Source organism: Chiloscyllium plagiosum, unplaced genomic scaffold (assembly GCF_037043375.1).
Source record: "Chiloscyllium plagiosum isolate Xiang-an unplaced genomic scaffold, Cpla_swu_hap1 HiC_scaffold_8, whole genome shotgun sequence".
Taxonomy (NCBI): Eukaryota; Metazoa; Chordata; class Chondrichthyes; order Orectolobiformes; family Hemiscylliidae; genus Chiloscyllium; species Chiloscyllium plagiosum.
This window is the reverse complement of record NW_028270146.1, coordinates 13739626-13762072: the sequence shown is the minus strand read 5'-3', so window position 1 is coordinate 13762072 and position 22447 is coordinate 13739626. Positions and strand designations below refer to the sequence as shown.

The 22447-nt window shown below is 44.6% G+C and overlaps 1 protein-coding gene across 1 annotated transcript in view; it reads right to left on the bottom strand.

The window, feature by feature from the left end:
• Window positions 1–411: 411 nt before the first annotated feature.
• The window catches only part of LOC122553358 (epithelial cell adhesion molecule-like), a 34585-nt gene continuing 12549 nt past the window's right edge, over window positions 412–22447 (bottom strand). Inside the window, exons 4-9 of the mRNA XM_087989596.1 lie at window positions 19728–19799; window positions 17465–17528; window positions 13433–13531; window positions 9367–9549; window positions 4827–4886; window positions 412–912 (exon numbers count right to left, since the gene is read on the bottom strand). Of these exons, the coding sequence (XP_087845722.1) occupies window positions 859–912; window positions 4827–4886; window positions 9367–9549; window positions 13433–13531; window positions 17465–17528; window positions 19728–19799 (532 nt within the window). The 3' untranslated portion in view covers window positions 412–858. The remainder of the gene's footprint in view (window positions 913–4826; window positions 4887–9366; window positions 9550–13432; window positions 13532–17464; window positions 17529–19727; window positions 19800–22447) is intronic.

The window sequence follows — 22447 nt, the reverse complement described above, 5'->3', positions numbered from 1 at the left end:
GTTTTCACAGTCCATTTGCTTTCAGTGAAACTCACCATAATCTGCACACTTAAGTTTCTGCAATTGTATTTTTGACCTTTATAGAGTAGAAGTGTTTTTGTTTCGCCAGCTGGGAATTGCAATATTACACCCTTGCCGCATGGTTGAAGTGATTTTTAAACAAGAGAATGTCACATTGAACACTGAAGAGTCACGGCTGCCAGTTTCCTCAGAGCGTCTCATGTTCTGCCAAAGAATCCGCACTTGCACAGGGTTTCTGATGTTCCGCCAGTAACGGCAACGCAGCAAGTAGGAGCTACTCCGAGAAGCCTTTACCAGATGGTGGGAAGTAGGGTGGCATCCGTCTTCAGTGGAAGCACATAAGCACGATAGAGATAAGTCACCTTTTATACAGCTTTCCACTCTGCAAACCAGGGGCATGCAATTCATTTATTACTGACCCCTTCTGTGCCACAATCAAATTGAATTTCCCCCCACCACCCTCAACTTCCCAAAAGGGTCATAAACAGCCAGTCCCCATCTGCTGTCTCTCATGCTGTTGTTTCAGAAAAGGTCTTTAGCCTCAGAACCAAATTTAATGTTTTTCCAATGGTACCAGCCTAGAGTCACAGGCTATGTCTCATGTTGATATCTGTCCCAGCAACTTATTGCAGTGTCAAGCCTGCTCAGTGGCTGCAAACCCACAACCTTCCTCCTTCAGAACTGTCTTCAGCCTTGAATGAGAGCAGTCTTCAAAATCATCAGTTGGGTTTACTCATGGCACTGTGCAGAACAAACTATAAACATGAGGCTCACTTGCAAAAACTCCTTGCATGCGACAAATACGAGATGTGGGATACACAAAGCTTCTTGACGATCTTAACGTGCTAAGCCCATCCTCTCAGCAAGGTGATGGTCATCCATTTCTTGCCCCTGCGTAAACCAACAGGTAAAGCTCCATAAGAACATTACAGGAATAAAGCAACAGTGACAGTCCGAGCAGTTTACGCAGGTGATTGGCAGCGCCGTACAGACAAGGTGCTAGCTTTGACCCCCGGGAGCTGTCTGTAGGATTGCCAACCCTCTCAAATTGCCCTGGGGTCTCGAAGAATGAAAGATTCATTTCCAAGGCACTCACCCAAGCAAATACCCAGAAAAAAATACATAGAGAGAATTGCATGAAACTTTACAAACAAACATTTGAACACATTCTCTTATATGTTCTTTTTCTTTTGCTGTCACACATAACTGAGTGACTTTCCCATCATCCAAATCACCGTGACTTTTTTTGTGTGTGTTTTTTTTTCTCTTAAATACCATCAGTAATCATCCATGGAGCCAACACAGTATTTACAAGCAGGGTCTAGTATGGCAATGCAAACCATCAAAAGTGAGGGGGAGGTCGGGAGAAAGGGAAGGTGCCAAATCAAAATGGAATTGATGGGGGAATAAAGCACGATATCTCCTGCTGAGCCCACCTCTCTCTAAAGGCATAGACAGCATTGATGGAAATGCTGTCTCCAAGGAACCTTATGTATCCTAAAGAGAATTGGAGAAACGGTTTGTGCAACTGACAAGTAATCATCCCGAAATTAATGAAGGAATTATTTGTTTTCTGATTGTCGGTTTGAGATCAGCCTCTTCCAAAGTTAAAAATCACACAACACCAGGTTATAGTCCAATCGGTTTATTTGGAATCATTAGCTTTCGGAGCACAGCTCCTTCGTCAGGTGGCTAGTGGGGCAGGATCATAGGACACAATTTATAGTAATAGATCATAGTGTCATGCAACTGATACGATGTATTGAACACACCTAGATTGTTATTAAGTCTTTAATCACTGAATGGGGATGCAGGTTTCAATTTATTAACATGTAAATCCCAGAACTTCTTTCAAGCCACAGGCCCAAGATAATTTAAGGTTTTTTTTTTAAAAGTGACATTTCAGCTCAGACAATGCATGAAAGGTGTGAGGTTAGGGTCTGTCTGTACCCTGACTCTGAGTCAGACTGGTTCTATTTCCAAAGTAGGAATTGATAAAATGACACATGGACTCACTGCCTACAGACTGTCCTTTTTGAACAAAATAGAAATATCTACAAATGCAAATTCACCATATAGACTTAGATGTGTGTGTGCATGTGTGAGTGAGTGTGTGAGTGAGTGAGTGTGTGTGTGAGAGAGAGAGGGAGGGAGTGGACAAAGTTGGCAATTTAATGGAAAGAACAATCCCACACTCTCATGCACAAGGACTCAGGTTGGGATACAGACAGACTCTAACCTCACACCTTTAATGCATTGTCTGAGCTGAGAAGTCACTTATTTTTATAAAACCTTTAGTTGTCTCGGGAATGTGCCTTGAAAGAATATTAATGAATGGACACCTGTAATCCCATTCTAAGTGATTAAAGATTTAACAGCAATCTAGGTTTGTTCAACACATTCCATCAGTTGTGTGACGCTATGATTTTTTACTATAAATTCTGTGTCCTATGATCCTGCTCCACTAGCTACCTGATGAAGGAGCAGTGCCCCGAAAGCTTGTACTTCCAAATAAACCTGTTGGACTATAACCTGGTGTTGGGTGATTTTTAACTTTGTCCACCCCAGACCAACACCAGCTCCTGCACATCACGCCTCCCAACGTTGGATGTTTTGGTTACCCAATGGCCAGAGTGTGAGGTGCCAAGGGCATTTGGAAACATGAACTCATGTGGCACTGCCTCCAGGATTACGCCCGATCACAATTGCCAACCTTCTCCATGCCAGGTAACCTCACCTCATCCAGCAGACAGTAGTTTGCACTGCCTTGTGGACTAAGAAGCAGATCAGGAACCCCCCGATCACTGCCGTGCAGCTGGAATCGTAATTGAACACCCCACTGGTCCCTTCAACTCCCCCTCCGATTTTACTCCATCCCATTTCATCAATATATCTTGCCATTCTCATCTCCGTCGTACACTTTTCCTGCTTTACATTAAGTACTCAACTACCTCCTGTGCTAGTGCCCTCTTCACTCTCCCCTCTTTGGATAAAGATGTTTCCCCTGAATTCCCCACTTTTATACTTAAATTACGCCTCCTCAAAAGGAAATGTCTTCCCTACATCTACCCCTCAAACACTCAGCTTTTTAAAGAATGTTAGCAGGGGTCATCCCCCATGTCCCTCTTTTTCTTTTCAGGTCTTACCCCTTGCCATCTCGATGCAATCTTGGCTGATGAAATTCAGGTGCGGTTTAATTATCATGAAGGGAGAATCGTGTCCGCAAATCCAAGGGAGGGTCCCATGCTCAGGATCAGGGGCTATGGTTTGATTTGATTTGTTATTGTCATGTGTACCGTGGTACAGTGACAAATGTTATCTTACATGCTTTACAGGCAGACTGTACTGTACAAGTGTATCAGGGTGACAGGACAGAGTGCAGGATACAGTGTTACAGCCACAGAGAAGGTGCAGAGAGAGATCAATATTAACACTTAAATGTCAAAAGTCTAATAACAGCAGGGAAGAACTGTTCGTACGTGTATTCAAACTTTTATATCCTCTGTCTGACTGAAGAGAGTGGAATAGATTATGTTCTGATTTGGAGATGCCAGTGTTGGACTGGGGTGTACAAATTAAAAATCACACAACACCAGGTTATAGTCCAACAGGTTTAATTGGAAGCACTAGCTTTCGGAGCGACGCTCCTTCATCGGGTGGTTGTCAACTCTGAAAGCTGTGTGATTTGTAACTTCATCAGGTAGTTGTGATGAAGGAGCAGCGCTCCGAAAGCTAGTGCTTCCAATTAAACCTGTTGGACTATAACCTGGTGTTGTGTGATTTTTAACTTTGATTATACTGGTTGCTTTTTCAATGCAGTGGGAAGTATAGATGGAGTCAATGGATGGGAGGCTGGTTTGGGTGCTGGAATGGGCAGCTTTCCCAACTCTATGTTGTTTCTTGTGGTGTTGGGAACAGCAGTTGCCACACTACACTGTGATGCATCCAGATGGGATGCTTTCTATGGTGCATTGCTAAACATTTGTAAAGTAGTGCATTTTGATGCTGATGATGGAAAAGCTAAAAGCCACAGGGGGTAGGGAAAGAATCCTTTGACTGAAAGGCAACACAAATTGCCCTTCCAGTCAATGAGGAAGGCAATGGGGCCAACTCCCAAACAAGAAAGTACTAAAGAGAAGGGGGGAGTGAATTCTAAATCACTTCATTGACTTTGGGAAGTCTTCAGGTTGTAGGAAGAGAGGGGTCACCAATGGATTTGAGGCTTGGAGCTAGAACGCGAGAAGGTGATGTCAACACAGAGGTGAAATAGGAGAGAGGACAGATAAAATCAAGAGTCTGTGGATTAAGTGTTTCACAACAATCAAAGGACCATGACCAGAGTGGAACTGATAAAATAGAGTTTGAGAAAAGATCTGTTGGTGAGAAAGAACACAGAGATTAGGAGTGGTTATGGATGGCAAACTTCAAAAGATGTCGGAAGGTCTTCCCAAATACAGGAACAATGTGGATGGGCTTTGGCTTTTCACCGAGTCAGGAGATATTGAAGGAAGACAAAGTGCTGGTCAAGATTTCTTCACGACAGATTTAGCAGCAGAAGAGACAGTGGCACCCTATCAGAGATTGCAGATGGTTTTTCATCACTCACCTGTCATCTTCCCAAATCAAGAAGCCTCCTTAAAGTTACAAAAGCATTAAAAGTAGGAACAAACTGAATCTAAACCAATATACAGCCAAGAGCCACTGGTGGGAATTGGAGGAAGATGTGTTCATTTATGAACACTGGCCATTTCAGTCACTCATCTCAATGTGGTCTACTGTAGCAGTTACTGTTGGACATACATCACCTCAATCACTTCAAACTGGATTCTCCGTCTGTCTTCTTTAGCTCTCCTTCTGACAACAACCTGCAATCAGATAATGTCATTAACAGTCAACATGCCATCAGCTCCCATTTCTTCCACTTCACTTCGTCACAGAATAGAATCCCCACAGTGTGGAAACAGGCCCTTCGGCCCAACAAACTCCACACCAACCCACCGAAGAGTGAATTACCCAGACCCAATCCCCTACATTTACTCCAGACTAATGCACCTAACCTGAACACCATGGGCAATTTAGAATGGCCAATTCACCTGACCTGCACATCTTTGGACTGTGGGAGTAAAACGGAGGACACACAGAGAGAGAATGTGCAAACTCCACACAGATAGTTACCCAAGGCTGGAATCGAACCCGGGTCCCTAGTGCCGTGAGGCAGCAGTGCTAACCATTGTGCCACCATGCTGCCTAGATCCTGGATCGATATCCTCTTGTGTCTGTTATGGTTCATGCTGAGGCTCTCGCTTCCCTTCCCTTCCCCCAGACGCCAGGTGAGCTGAGAGAAGGCAGTAGTGTGGTGATAATGTCAGTACCCTCGGCTAATGTTCTGGGGATGTGGTTTCAAATCCCACTATAGCTCATGGTGAAATATGAATTCAACAAAAACTTGAAATTAAAAAAATGAATTTGATTATCATTAAACACCTGTGGAGGTGTTATTCCTTCCCATATCAATGTACTTATGCTTTACATTGCTAATGTCCTTTAGGGAAGGAAATCAGCCATCCTTACCCAGTCTGGCCTACATATGACTCCAGACCCAAAGTAATGCGATTGATCTGAACAAAGCTAGACAAGGCAAATGTAGGAAGGAAGTTCCTGATGACTGAGGAACCCAACCAGGGTCACAGTCAAAGACTTTGAGATTGGTCATTTAGGATTGGGATGAGGAGAAATGTCTTCACCCAGAGAGTGGTGAACCTGCGGAATCCTCTGCCACAAAGCAGTTGAGGCCCAAAAATTGAATGTTTTCAAGAAGTAATAAGGTCTCATTCTTAAGGCTAAAAGGATCAGTGGTATGGGGGAGAACGCAGGAACAAGATATTGAGTTGGCTGATTAATCGTGGTCAAAGTGAAGGGGCTGAATGGCCTACTCTTCCTATTATCTACCTTTCTAACTGCCTTCAGGGCAGTTAGAGATGGACAATAGGTGTTGGCCAGCCAACAATGCTCATATCCTTGGAATGAATGAAAAGGAAATGCAACACTTGCAGGCCCTGGGTGTCAGGTTGAATGAGGCCAAAGGTCAGTCTTTCCCCTCAGATGTCTCCTGCTCTTCTGCCTCTCCTGCATTCCCGATGTTCATCAGTCCGGCTCTGCCTGCTAAATGAATTCTGGACTTCTCTCCCTAAGTCTCACCACCCGCCCGCCCACCTTTAAGGTGCTAACTCCTACCAAATCTTCTGCTCTCATTTGTTGATATCTCATGCGGCAAGGTACCAACATTTGTCCCAACAGCATTTGCAAAGTGTCTTAGCCACTTTGTACCATGGTAAAAGGCATTACGTAAATAATTGTTGTGGTTGAGAGAGAGAGAGGGAGGGTATGTTCTTAGCTGCAATCTGAACTTTGGATCAAACTATGAGAGGAACTTGACTTTCTAATTCAGACCAGTGATTCTTCCTTTTCCAAATGGGGTAGTAATCACCATCTCCTGTCTAAAACATTAAATGGGAAAATGCATTTTTTAACAATCCTTCTTTAGAAAATAGAACAGCAATTTGACAACTATTTCATTGATGAAACCAATTAGAGATAACAATCACTGTTGACTGAACTGTTCTTAAAATGATTCATGATTTTTTTTCTAAACATTGGTTTGTCGACGTGGGGAATCACTGGTTAGGGCAGAATTTATTTGGCGAAAGAGGGTACTGCAGATTAGAGTCAAGATTAGAGTGGTGCTGGAAAAGCACAGCAGGTCAGGTAGCATCTGAGGAGCAGGAAAGTTGACATTTCAGGCAAAAGCCCTTCATCAGAATTTATTGCCTGTCCCTAATTGCCTTGAAAAGGGAGGAGTGGTAAGCGGTCTCCTTCATCCACTGCAGGTTTGGGATGTAACTGTATCCACGCTATCCCGGGTTCTGAAGAGGGGTCACTGGACCCAAAACATTGACTCTACTTTCTCACTCCACCAAAGTTGCCAGACCTGCTGATATCCTCCAGCAATTTCTGTTCTTGTTTCAGATTTTCAGCATCTGTAGTTTTTTTTATTTTCACATTCACAATGCTGTGCAGGAGGGAGATCACAATCCACCTCCCCAAATAGTTCACAAATCATACCTAATACGATCAGCACACGGTCAAATCAGCGCTCCGACCTGATTTACAATGCACGACAGTCACAAAGTATCTTACTATTTTAATTTTTAAAAGTATAGCTTCTCATAACCAGAGGAGTTTGTTTCCTCTCCAATTCTGTAACAGAGTGCGTACTCCCTCAGAAATGAATATCTTACTGACATCTTGCAGAACTGTCCAAATCCAGTACATTTTTCTCCGTGTTACTTAATCAGATGAGAAATTTCCAAATTGCAACACAATTTAAAAGTGAGGGCTTTTCCATGATTTTAAGAATGAATCTAACCAGAGACTGATATGAATCGAAAATATTGCAAATACACAGCAGGGCATGCAGCCTTATAATGGCACTTGGCCAGGGACTGGCTCCATATTGCACCCAGGTCCTACAGCAGTCTTCCACCTCCCCTCCTACTGAAGGATGATGTTCTCCACTGTGACCACTACCAGGGGAGTATTCAGGAGTGATCACCTCAATCGTGCAGGACTCTTTTTAATTGCTGTTGATTCAGACAAATTGCTTGACTTTTCTCCCCTCATTTCCCTCACCGGCATTTGCGATACAGGCACCTTTCAATCTCAAGGTTCCAGGTTCGAGTCCCACCCACTCCGGAGGTGAATTTCTCCTCCCTGGGAGGCAATAGGCCCAGAGCTGGAAAGGGAGCCTAATGGAGTGGGATGGTGGTGACACTCAGAACACAGGCTCCCCACAGTCCAAAGATGTGCAGGTTGTGTAGATTGGCCATGCGAAATGCAAGGTTACAGGGATAGGATGGGATACTCTTCAGAGGGGCAGTGTGGACTTGATGGGCCAAATGGCCTGCTTCCATACTGTAGGGATTCTATAGTTTGATGATTCCTCCTGGATTAAGTTCCCTGGATGGGCCAAGAGCCAAGCTAAACTTTCTTGATCTGCTGCCAATCAAACTCTTAAGACATCAATGTTAGGAGCTCTTATGGACCACATAAGGAGCCATTCCCAGCTGGACCGCAATGATCTCAGTTCTGGTTGGGATGGGAAAGGATTGGTCCACCTTCCCGATATTCACCAATGCAGGCAGGCTGTCAGTTTGGTGGGAGCTCTGATCCCGTGATAATCAAGAGACGGGACACTGGGCAGGAGCCCTGGGCACTGACGGACGGTTGATCATCATAGAATCCCTACAGTGTGGAAACAGACCCTTCAGCCCAACAAGTCCACACCAACCCTCTGCAGAGCAACCCAGCCAGACCCATTCCCCCTGACTAATGCACCTAACCTACACATCCCTGAACACTGTAGAGCAATTTAGCATGGCCAATTCACCTAAATTGCACCTCTTTGCGGGAGGAAACCAGAGCACCCGGAGGAAACCCATGCAGACATGGGGAGAATGTGCAAATTCCACACAGACAGTCGCCCAAGGCTGGAATCAAACCCGGGTCCCTGGTGCTGTGAGGCAGCAGTGCTAACCACTGTGTCACTGTGCCACCATGCCACCCTAAAGAAATGGTCTTGCACACATTCACCTTTTGATGCATTAGATACATTGCTAATTGACCTGTACACAGATGTTATTATACACCTCTGGGTCAAGTGGGACTTCTACCCAGGTTCCCCTGGCTCAGAGGTAGGGACACTACCAATGTACCATAAGAACCACAAGTACCCTTGCAGACTGAGCTGAATAATTTACCAAACTCTACATCTTCATTATTGCCTTAACCAGTTAAGGTTATTAACTGTAAATAAACAACAGGTTAACCTACCCTCTTTAGAACATTTCCATTGATAAATATGAAACAAAATACCAGTCTCTTCGAAGCTGATCATTACACCCCTGGATTGTTGGGATATCCCCATCTAGTTCATGAGCTTTTGGGAAGGAAATCTGCTGTCTTTATCTGGTCTGACCTGCATATGACTCCAAATGTGATTGACTCTGAACCGCCCTCTGAAATGACCAGCAAGTCACACATTTGTAGCAAACTGCTGCAGAACAAGATGTGCTGTGAGTGTCCCTACACCCCACAGACTTCAAGATGGTGACTTGCCAATATTTTCTCAAGGACTGGTATAGATGAGCAGCAAATTCTAGTCTGTCCATTCAAATTCAATGAATTGATTTTTCGAAAGAAAAACCCATTGAACAGGTCAAGAATCAGGAAGAACGTGTTTATCGAAGGGGAACTGTCGATGCAGGATTGAGCTGGGGGTGTACTTACAAACACTGCAATCCCCGTTAGGATAGCCAGGGCGATGATAATGATAATGGCTGCGAAACCGGGTGAAATGGTCTTCATGTTGATTCGAGGAGGCTCATTGTCAAAGAACCAAACCTGTACCGACTCCCTTTCAACCTGCAGACTCTTTCCATCCACTTCCAGCGTGAATTTGTTCATCTTTAGCTGCAACGTGAAGACATTGGTGAGAATAGCAAAAGAGAAACTGGTTAGGTAGTGCATTCTGAGGTCTGTGCGCTTAACTTAAAGCAGCCAAATAAAAGGAGGTCAGATGCCCAAAACATTAACTCAGGTCAGGTTGAAACAGAGAAGATGGAATTTGCATTTACATACTTCCTTCATGACCTCATGTCAACTACAACAATTAGAACGCCCCTGGATGGGCTTATGAATAAGGAGGGTTTGGAGGGATATGGGCCAAATGCTGGCAAATGGCACTAGATTAGGTTAGGATATCTTGTTGGCATGGATGGGTTGAACTGAAGGATCTGTTTCTGACATGTACAACGCTATGCCTCCATTTCCTCTGGATGTTGCAAAGTATTTACAATTAACAATGTGCCTAACGGACGTAGAAACTGTTATAATGTAGGAAATGTGTGTCAATGGGAAACTGGGAAATGAGTCCATTCACAAGCACTTCATTGCTAACTAGTGATTGTGGTTCGAGGTTTATTTAGAACTTAGATAGTCAGGTGGTGGAGGTTGCATAATTGGAGCTTAGTGTTTATAAGATTATAAGCTTTATCCACAGGGACGCATGTATATCACACAGCCTCAATCTATGCCTGCTCTGTCATCTGCTCCTGTACAAATTAGCACAACAAGTGACCCACTTCAACTGAGGACAATTAAGTGCTGACTGATAAGGAATGAATAGATTCCTTCTCTTTCTCATTTTGAACTACAAAAATTTCAATGGAAAATCCAAATCTTCAAAACCCATTGTACAACTTATGACTATCCTTCTCAAGTTATTCCTTTGTAAGTACTGCTAGACAGCACTGATGATGGCCCCTCTATTACTTTACTGATGATCCAGATGGGACAGTAATTGGCCAGGTTGGGATTTAATCTGCTTTTTGTGCTCAGGTCATGCTTAGGCAATTTCCCACATTGTCGGGTAGATGCCAGTGTTCTAACTGTACTGGAAGAGCTTGGCGAGAGGAGTGGCAAGTTCTGGAACGCTGTCAGGGCCTATTGCCTTTGTAGTATCCAGCGTCTCCAATCATTTCTCAATATCGCGTGGAGTGAATCAAATTGACTGAAGACTGGTATCTGTAATGCTGGGTGCCATTGGAGGAGGTTGAGATGGATCACCCACTCGGCACGTTTAGCTAAAGGTTGCTGTGAATGGTGATGTTTATAGACTGGTCCTACCTCCATAATGCCCTCCTACACTCATTATTGAGCCTGGGTTGATCCCCCTGTTTGATGCTCAGGATAGGATGGGGGAAATGCTAGGCCAGGAGATTACAAATATTGGTAAAATAACATTCTGCTGCTGCTGCTGATGGTCCACAGTGCCTCACGAATGCCCAGTCTTGAGTTGCTAGATTTATTTCAAATCTATCCTATTTAGCACGGTGATAGTGCCACACAACACGATGGAGGGTATTCTCAATGTGGAGACGGGACTTTGTCTCCATAAGGACTGTGCGATGACTTCACCTACTGATCTTAACAGATCTTAACAGTTCATTCCTCTTGTTAGTTCCCTCATCCCCACCTGTTGGAGACCCAGTCTAGTAGCGATATCCTTTAGGACTCAGCTGGCTCAGTCTCTAGTGGTACTTCCACTCAGATGCATTATGTGTCATAGAAACATAGAAGATAGGAGTAGAAAGAGGCCATTCGGCCCTTCAAGCCTGCTCCACAATTAATCACAACCATGGCTGATCTTCCAACTCAATAGCCTAATCCTGCTTTCACCCCTTTGATCCCATTCCCCCAAGTGCTACATCTAGCTGCCTCTTGATACATTCAGTGTTTTGGCATCAACTACTTCCCATGGTGACATGGCCTTGCTTCCCTCCGTTGTTTCGCCAGTTGAGAAGATGGCGGACGGTGTGATAAGTAGAAACCAGTTGGAGGTTTTCTTGCTCAGATTTTACTCGATGCCACAAGATTCCAGACCCGATCTTCAAGATTCCCAGGTGTTACTCCGGTGGCTTTGTCCTTTTGGTGGAACAGGTCATACCTGTGGATTATGATGACCAATGGACGTGGAAGCAGAAGTACACCATTCGGCCCATCGAGTATGTTCCGTCATTCAATGAGATCATGGCTCATCTGACAATGCTCAACAGCACTTCCTTGCCTGTTCCCTATAACTCTCAATTCCTTTACTGATTAAAAATCTCTGTCTCAGCCTTGGATATACCTAACAATTGAGCATCTCTGTGGTAAACAAATTCCACAAATTCACTATTCTGTGAGAGAAGAAATTCCTCCTCATTTCTGTCTTAAATGCATGACCTTTTATTCTGAGATTATGTCTAAACTCTACCTCAAAGGAAAACATCTTTACTGCATCTAACTTGCCATAACCTCTAAGAATCTTATACATTTTCATAAAGCTTCCTCTCTTTCTTATATACTCCAACGAACAAGTCCAACCTACTCAACATCTCCTCATCTCACCATACTTGATATCAGCTTAGTGAATCTTCTCTGAATTGCCTCCATTGCCAGTTCACAGTAACCTAGGTGTACTCTAGTGTTTTGTGTAATATTAGCAACGTGTCCCTATTTTTATATACTGTTTCCTTTTGAAATAAAGACCAAAAGTCCATTTGCTTTTGCTGTCACCTGCTCAAACTGGATGATTTATGCACGAGGATTCCCAAATCACTCTGCTTTCTGCAATCTTTCTCCAATTAAATAATATTCAGCTCTTCTATTCTTCCTGCCAAAGTACATAACCTCACAGTTTCCCGCATTATATTGCATCTTAATCTGTTTATATCCCTCTGCTGACTCTGTGCTGTCATCACCACTTGTACTACCACATACTTTTGTGTGTTTTGCCAACTTCAATATACTTCATTCACTTTCCTCATTCGAGTCATTGACAGATATTCTAAATAATTGTGCCCCTGATCCTTATGGCACTAGTTATAGCTCACCATTCTGAAAATGCAAGGTGAGGATAATGTCTGGGGCATTATCTCCAAAGTGTGTTAACATGAATAGCACAATGTTTGACTAATCTGTGGCTCAGCTGAAAGACACAGAAACTGTCCCAGCTTTGCACAAGTGCCCAGGTGATCCCAGATGTTAGGAAGGAGGACACTGTAGGGTCAGTGCCAGGTAGTTCATTCCTATTTGACTTTTCTGTAAGATTTAGATCCATCTGGATGGTTCTATAATCCCTTTCAGAGCTCCCTACCAGGAGCTGAGTCCCTAAGAATCACCCAAGTTTTTTTTATTTGACTTATTATTGTCACGTGTACCGAGGTACAGTGACAAGTGTTGTCTTAACGTGCTTTACAAGCAGATTGTACTGTACAAGTGCATCAGGGTAACAGAACAGAGGGCAGAGTATTGTGTTACAGCCACAGAGAAGGTGCAGAGAGAGATCGACATTAACATTAAACAGGCCCATTCTAAAGTTCGATAACAAGAAACTGTTCTTGAATCTGTACGTACGTGATTTCAAACTTTTTTATCTTCTACCTGACAGAAGAGGGTGGAAGAGAGTATAACCGGGACGGGAGGCAAATTTGATTATGTTGGCTGCATTTCCGAAGCAGAGGGAAGTGTAGATGACCAGGTAAAGATGGCAATTTTCTTCCCTAAATGACATTAGCGATGAATCGGTTGGGTTTTTTAAAACGACAATCCTGTAGTTTTATGATGATCAGTTTCTTATTCCCGAATTATCAGTTGGTTGAATTTACATTCCCCAGCAGTTGTGGTGGGATTTGAGCTCCTGTCTGCTGATTATTAGCTCAGGTCTCTGGTAACATAAGCCCAGGGGTTTTTTTTGAGGTAAAATGTGATGGTGGATTGAGCACTGGGAGGGAGAATCAGGAGCTGTACTCACATCTCTTTCAATGTAATAGGCCACAGTGGAGATGTCCGTTGGGTCCTTTGTCCCATTCTCACTGAGTCGGATGCTGATTTCCCGGGATATTTCATGGACCTGTAACGGAGAGAATAGGGAGACAGACTGTCAGTTCTACCAGGAGCTGAGTCCCTGCTAGTATCTGATGGTATAACAGCAGTTAACAGGGTGCTGTTACTACTGTTTTCGAAAGAATTGATCAGTTTTCCACGTGCTAATCTGGGAGGCAGGTTGATAAGCTTCCACTATTACAGTCACAGACTCATTGAGATGTACATTAGATTACTTACAGTGTGGAAACAGGCCCTTTGGCCAAACAAGTCCACACCGACCCGCCAAAGCACAACCCACCCATACATTTACCCATTCACCTAACACTACGGCCAATTTAGCATGGCCAATCCACCTGACCTGCACATCTTTGGAATGTGGGAGGAAACCAGAGCACCTAGAGGAAAGCCACGCAGACACGGGGAGAATGTGCAAACTCCACACAGTCAGTTGCCTGAGTCGGGAATTGAACCTGGGTTTCTGGCGCTGTGAGGCAGCAATGCTAACCACTGTGCCACCGTGCTGCACGGAAACAGACCCTTCGGTTCAACTCATCCATGCCAACCAGATATCCTAAATTAATCTAGCCCCATTTGCCAGCATTTGTCCCATATGTCCTCGATTCTTTCTATTCACATACCCATCCAGATGCCTTTTAAATACTTTAATTGTACCAGCCTCCACCACTTCCTCTGGCAGCTCATTCCATACACGCACCACCCTCTGTGTGAAAAAGTTGCCCCTTTGGTCCCTTTTAAATCTTTCCCCTCTCACCTTAAGCCTATACCTTCTACTTTTGGACTCCCCCACCCCAGGGAAAACACTTTGTCTGTTTACCCTATCCATGCCCCTCATGATTTTATAAACCTCTATAAGGTCACCCTCTCAGCCTCCGACGCTCCAGGCAAAACAGCCCCAGCCTGTTCAGCCACCCTCCAACCCTGGCAACATCCTTGTAAATCTTTTCTGAATCCTTTCAAGTTTCACAACATCCTTCCTATTGTAGGGAAATCACTTGCACACAGTATTCCAATAGTGGCCTGATCATGAATGAGACCATGACCATTTTGCAGAACACCTCCATTCCGTCTGTAGGAATCAGCCTGACTTTCCAATTAATTGCCACTTCAATCCAGCTTGCTCCCGTTTTAACATTTCCATCCTGTGCCTGCTACAGTATTCCAATGAAACTCTATGCAAACTGGAGGAAAAGCACCTCATTTTCCACTTTGACACCTTACAGCCTCTCAGACTGAATATTGCATTCCACAACTTCAGAGCATGACCTCTGACCTCCATTCTCCGTCCTCCTCCACGTGTCTTGCTTATGCCTTGTTAGCTTAGCTCTCAGCAAAGTGGACCCTTTCCTTCTTTACACAGTCTTTGGAGAAATTTCGATTTTTAGACCCGAAAGGTTAATTGATACTCCCACACAAGTAGTAGAAGGCAGGTTCCAACTTTCTATGAAGTTTCAAGACTGGTGTCTGTAGACTCTCTGCAGGCATCTGTAGGAGATAATGTTGAATGAACGTTTTGCCTTTTTTTAATGTTTGTCTGAATGCCCTGTTTTAAGTAAGGTTCAGGTATAGTGACTGCATTGTTAGACTAGTTACTCAGACCCCACCACTGCAACTTGTGAGGTTAAACTCAGCTTTTCAAATGCTAAATAAGTCCGAGATAAATGACTAATAACAGGAATAGCAGAAATACAAAACTACAAGAATCTGTTAAAATCCCATCTGGTTCACTAATCGAAAGAATTCTGTGTTCCTACCCAGTCTGGCCTACATGTGACTCCAGACCCACAGCAATGTGGATCAGTGAACTGCGCATGGTGAGGAAAGAGAGATCACACGCACAGTGAGACACATCCTGAGGTAAATTGAGGCCCAGGATCAGGGCCCAGCATAAAATAGAGTCATCACTTTAAACCACAAGTTCATTGGTTGAAGGTAGCTATTAGTTTGACTATGTATTATTGGTTACTTTCAGATTGTAGGTAAATAGAGGAAATATTTACAGGCTATAAACTAAAGCCTGAGTAGGAATTTCTTTAAAAATCAAAATAAGAACTAAGTAATTAAAATAGCGATGCAGGGCCAGGCGAAATGTTGTAACTGTATGATGGGGGAGCTGATAGACCCCATTGTAGTTCATAGTGACCACATCTGGAGCAAGTGCTGGTTGCACAAGGAATTCCAGTTCAGGAACTTCCCCTAGCAGCTCATTCCACACATGCACCACCCTCTGTGTGAAAATGTTGCCCCTTAGGTCCCTTTTAAGTCTTTCCCCTCTCACCTTAACCTATGCCCTGTAGTTTTGGACTCCTCCACCCCAAGGAAAAGACCACGGCTATTCACCCTATCCATGCCCCTCATGATTTTATAAACCTCCACCCCTCAGCCTCTGATGTTCCAGGGAAAACAGCCCCAGCCTGTTCAGCCTCTCCCTATAGCTCAAACCCTCCAATCCTGGCAACATCCTGGTAAATGCCTTCTGAACCCTTTCAAGTTTCAAGAGGTAAAGACATGGCTCAAAGATTGGTGGGAGAAATGGGTTCGGGTTCATGGGACATTGGCACCAGTACTGGGGAAGAGGGGAGCTGTTCTGAAGACAAAAAAGTGGAGTTGAAGCCCAAGTTAAGCCATGATGGAAGTTGAATGATGGAGCAGGTTTGATGGACCAAATGGCCTCCTATTTCCTGGGAGCTTGTGAATGTAAAAATATAAAATTTGCCAGACAGGTCTTTCGTTGCGGGATAGGAGTGTGAAAGGGACTGTCACAGTATATTTCCAAAAAAGAAACCTCACCCTAAACAGGGAAAGTTCACCACTCAGATATTAACCCCTCCTGAATGCGCTTATCTGCACATTAATAACTGTACACCTTATGGAGTCATAGAGCTGAAGAAAGTTGACTTCTCCATCTCCTGCCTGGCTTGTTGTGTTCTTCCAGCCTCCTGCTTCTCTACTTTGGATTCCAGCATCTTCAGGCTTTTTGGCTCCAGTGGTTAGCACTGCTGCCTCACAGCATCAGGGACCCAGGTTCGATTCCAGCCTCGAGCGACTGTCTGTGTGGAGTTTGCACGTTCTCCCCGTGTCTGCGTGGGTTTCCCCCACAGTCCAAAGATGCGCAGGTAAGGGTTGATTGACCATGGGGAAATGTGATGTTATGGGGTGGGTCTGGGTGGGATGCTCTTTGCAAGGTGAGCATGGACTCAATGGGCCAAATGGCCTTTTTCAGCACTGTAGGGATTGTATATAATACCCTTTCAGCCACTGACAAGCCTTTGGAGTGCAGGTCTTGTCATGATGAAGGAAACTGGACAATAATGTTGGACACAACAAGATCCCATAAACTAACATCCAACAAACAAATCAGATGAAAACAATGTACTGCGGAGGCTGGAAATCTGAACTAAAAACAGAAAGTGCTGCAGAAACCCAGCAGCATCCCTGGATGCAGAGAGTCACCCAGTTAATGTGTTGAGTCTGGAGTAACTTCTTCTGTTCCGATTCTTCTGTTAAGCGACCTGTGGGTAATGTTTTATTTGCTTAAAGAATGCAGACCTCATTTGTTAGACCAGTATTTATTGTCTATCTGTAACTGTTCAGGAGCAGTTAAGAGTCCACCACATTGCTGTGGGTCTGGAGTCACATGTAGGCCAGACCAGGTAAGGACACGAGTGAGCCAGATGGGGTTTCCAACGATCAGCAGTGCTTCCATGATCACCATGAAACTCTTAATTCCAGATTATTATTGAATTCAAATTCCAATATCTACAGTAGCAGGATTCAGACCCAGGTCCCCGGAACATGAGCTGGGTTTCTGGATTAATAGCCTCGCATTAAAACCACAAAGCCATTGTGATGGACTAATGCAGCCCAGGATACCTGAAAGATTCCTCACGCTGCCCTGAATAGTACTGTAGGAACTTGTGAATAGGACTCAGATACTTGCCTTGATTTCCAGGATCTGAGTTGCCTTTAGTGTGTACTCTTTAACCAGTTTGATGGCCACCTTCCTGAAACACAAGAAATAAGTCATCTTCCTGAGTCCCACTTTGAATTTCTCTGTGGTTAGTTTGGAAGTGGGGCTTCACGTTGAACAATGGGATTAACCTCCTGCAATATACAGGGACTACAGCAGGACAGAGAAATTTTCTTTGAGCTGGGACTCTACTCTCGCGCAAAGAAAAGGCTTATGTTTTTACAAAAATGAACAGGCAGATGAAAGGCTTGTGAGGGGAGGGGAAGATGTTCCTGTTTAGGGCGGAGTCCAGAATTAGAAGCCAAATAAAATCCAATCAGGGGTTAAGGAGGAACGTCTGTACCCAGAGAGTGGGCAAAACGTAGAAGATTAGATTAGGCAGCATCCGAGGAGCAGGAAAATCAACATTTCGGGCAGGGAGCCTCCGGGATGGAGAGATAAATGGGAAGGGGGTGGGGCTGGGGAGAAGGTTTTATTGGTAGAGGGATTGAGTCCCGGAGCCGTGATGTCATGCTGCAACTGTACAAAACGCTAGTGCGGCCACACTTGGAATATTGTGTACAGTTCTGGTCGCCCCATTACAGGGAGAATGTGGAAGCATTGGAAAAGGTGCAGAGGAGATTTACCAGGATGTTGCCTAGTCTGGAGGGAGGGTCTTAGGAGGAAAGGCTGAGAGACTTGGGTCTGTTCTTATTGGAGAGAAAAAGGCTAAGAGGGTATTTGATGGAGACATACAAGATGGTCAGAGAATTTGATAGGGTAGACAGTGAAAGTTGTTTTCCTAGGATGATGATGTCAGCGTGTACGAAGGGCCAGAGCTGCAAATTGAGGGGTGATAGATTTAAGACAGATGTAGGTTCTTTATGCGGAGGGTAGTAAGGGCGTGGAATGCCCGACCTGCCAATGTAGTTAACTCAGCCACATTAGGGAGATTTAAACAATCCTTGGATAAGCACATGGATGATGATGGGATAGTGTAGGGGGATGGGCTTAGATTAATTCAGGGGTCAGTGCAATATCAAGGGCTGAAGGGCCTGTTTTGCACTGTATTGTTCTATGTTCTATGTACACACCGGTGCACACTGGATATACAGATCCGTGTACACTGGATGTACAGAATGGTGTACACTGCATGTACAGATCTGTGTGCACTGGATGTACAGATTGGTGCGGACTGGATGTACAGATCGATGTGGACTGGATGTACAGATCGATGTACACTGGATGTACAGATCGATGTACACTGGATGTACAGATCCATGCGGACTAGATGTACAGATCCGTGTACACTGGATGTACAGATCCGTGTGCACTGGATGTACAGATCAGTGCGCACTGGATGTACAGATTGGTGCGCACTGGATGTTCAGATTGGTGCAGACTAGATGTACAGATCCGGGTACACTGGATGTACAGATCGGTGCGGACTGGATGTACAGATCTGTGTGCACTGGATGTACAGATGTGTGTGCACTGGATGTACAGATCCGTGTACACTGGATGTACAGATGTGTGTGCACTGGATGTACAGATTGGTGCGGACTGGATGTACTGATGTGTGTGCACTGGATGTACAGATCGGTGCGGACTGGATGTACAGATCAGTGTGCACTGGATGTACAGATTGGTGCAGACTGGATGTACAGATCAGTGTCACTGGATGTATAGATTGGTGCAGACTGGTTGCACAGATCCGTGTACACTGGTTGCACAGATCCGTGTACACTGGATGTACAGATCGGTGCGAACTGAATGTACAGATCCGTGTGCACTGGATGTACAGATATGTGTGCACTGGATGTACAGATCTGTGTGCACTGGATGTACAGATCTGTGTGCACTGGATGTACAGATATGTGTGCACTGGATGTACAGATCGGTGCGGACTGGATGTACAGGTGTGTGTGCACTGGATGTACAGTTCGGTGCGGACTGGATGTACAAATCCTGTACACTGGATGTACAGATCAGTGCGCACTGGATGTACAGATTGGTGCGGACTGGATGTACAGATCCGTGTACACTGGATGCACAGATCAGTGTGCACTGGATGTACAAATCGGTGTACAGTGGATATGCAGATTGGTGTACAGTGGACTTGCAGATTGGTGTACAGTGGACAGTGGGAAGGTACTGGAACTCTGGTTAACATTCATTCCTCCACCTGTCCTGCGATAGAGCCCAAGTTACTCGATACCATGTGAGCACGTCGAGAGATTCCAACCCAACTCACCGCCGGAGAGCCTGCTCCTTCATCTTTAGGAAGACAAACTCCACTTTAAAGCTGAAATCGATCTGGATGAGACTGTGGGAGAACAGGGAGAGGCAGCGTTACTCATTTCAGCCTCACATGACAGGCTGGCAATTTGATTTCCTCCTAAAAACATTTGCCCCTGAGCAAACAATACTGAGAAAGGTCAGGAGTGGGGTTTACGATTAGACTGAAGCAACTTTTCTTGATTTAGTCCATCCTGTTACTCAGGGACACCATGCCCCCCTATCTATTAGCCAGTTACTTTGTCCCATTGAGGGAGAACTTAGAAAGGGTAATACCTCACATTCTCATTGGCAATGGGATTTGAGGGGGAAACCAACACAACATTTCACAGGTTTTGTGATTGGTCCATTATGGATTTGACAACCTGTGACTTTTAATCTCTTGGTTTTTACAGAAGGTGAGTGTTGCTGGAATGGAATTGTGCTGTTGACAATATTTATCAATATTGGATTGCCAAGTGCCAAGTGGGCGGCACGGTGGCCCAGTGGTTAGCACTGCTGCCTCACAGCGCCAGAGACCCAGGTTCAATTCCTGCCTCAGGTGACTGACTGTGTGGAGTTTGCACATTCTCCCAGCGTCTGTGTGGGTTTCCTCCGGGTGCTCCGGTTTCCTCCCACAGTCCAAAAATGTGCAGGTTAGGTGAATTGGCCATGCTAAATTGCCCATAGTGTTAGGTGAAGGGGTAAATGTATGGGAATGGGTCTGGGTGGGTTGCTCTTCGGAGGGTCGGTATGGATTTGTTGGGCTGAAGGGCCTGTTTCCACACTGTAAGTAATCTAATCTAAAAGAAAGGGGCAATTGACTGATTTATGATCATCAGTGAGGCCTGTGGCATTGCTGATTTGCTGGAATTTCACCCAGACAGCCGTGGGCGGCACGGTGGCACAGTGGTTAGCACTGCTGCCTCACAGCGCCAGAGACCCGGGTTCAATTCCCGCCTCAGGCGACTCTCTGTGTGGAGTTTGCACATTCTCCCTGTGTCTGTGTGGGTTTCCTCCGGGTGCTCCGGTTTCCTCCCACAATCCAAAAATGTGCAGGTTAGGTGAATTGAACATGCTAAATTGTCCGTAGTGTTAGGTGAAGCGGTAAGTGTAGGAGTATGGGTCTGGGTGGTATACGCTTCGGCGGGTCGGTGTGGATGTGTTGAGCCGAAGGGCCTGTTTCCACACTGTAAGTAATCTAATCTAATCTAATCTAATACTCTGTACAGAATAGCAGCATGTTGAACAGTTCACCCATTTCAAATTAAACTAAACCATGGAGGGCTCAGTCATCCCTGGTACATTCTCCATGACAATGTGTCAACCAATTGGCAGCCTTTTCTCAAGCAGTATAAATTGTTGCTCTCTCTGAAATTTGGCATTCTTGCATGTGTCCTGATGAGTGCACGATGGAAACATCTCGATAGTACATTTCTTCTTTCACCAATTATTTTTGTTCTGAATGAAGTCAGCCACCATGCAACTCAAACGGGCTATACACCAGAATATAAGACATAGGAGCAAGAGTAGACCATTCAGCTTGTCAAGTCTGCTTCATTATTCAATGTAATCAGAGCCAATCTTCAGTTTCAAACCAACTTTAACAATTAATTACCCCAAAGGAGTTTGTGGTAGCTGGAGATCACTTGGTCCATCACTGTCCCACTTGGCAATGGTAAGTGAGTAATGGTCATGAAAATTTAAATTAACAATTGGAGGCTGAGGAGTGACCTTATAGAGGTTTATAAAACCATGAAGGGCATAGGTAGGGTGAATAGACAAGGTCTTTTCCCAGGGTAGGGGTGTCCAAAAGTACAGGGCATAGATTTAAGGTGAGAGGGGAAAAACTTAAAAGGGACATATAGCACAACTTTTTCACGCAGAGGGTGGTATGTGTATGGAATGAGCTACCAGAGGAAGTGGTGGAGGCTGGTACAATTGCAACATTTAAAAGGCATCTGGATGGGTATATGAATAGGAAGGGTTTGGAGGATTATGGGCCAAGTGCTGGCAAATGGGGCGAGATTTATTTAGGATATCTAGTTGGCATGGACGTGTTGGACTGAAGGGTCTGTTTCTGTGCTGTACATCTCTATAACATCTCCAGGGGCAGATAAAGAGTGAAGCCGCTGTTGAGTAGAATGCACTGATACTGTTACAGAGAGTTCTGCTCTTTACGTAAGGTAAATGAGACCACATCCAATCCGTTGTACCAATGTGCATACTCTGTGCTTATCATCAAGAGCTCTGCACACTTTGGAAAGCATGGCTCAGGAGAAAAAGACTCAAGCTGTTATATAAAATGCAGTTTGTACTTGAAAAGGTTAACTGACATGATGAAATGAGCTCCACCCCATTAGGATAGACCACCCCACTGTTCCAAGGAGTAGCTAACCAATGTATGTGCTTGAGTGCTCCAGTTCTCTTCTCATTCATTCTCAATGTGGGCACAATGGCTGGACCAGCCATTATTGCCTATCCCAGTCTGATGGCAGTTGAGCCAACAAGATTATTGTGGGTCTGAAGTGACCTGTAGGATGGTAAGGATGGCATATTCCCTCCCTAAAGGACCTTAGTGAACCAGATGGGATTTTCCTGACGATCAGCAAATGGATTCACATTTGTCATTAAATTCTTCAATATCCACTATCTGCTGTGGTGGGATTCAAACACAGGTCCCCAGAACATCACCTG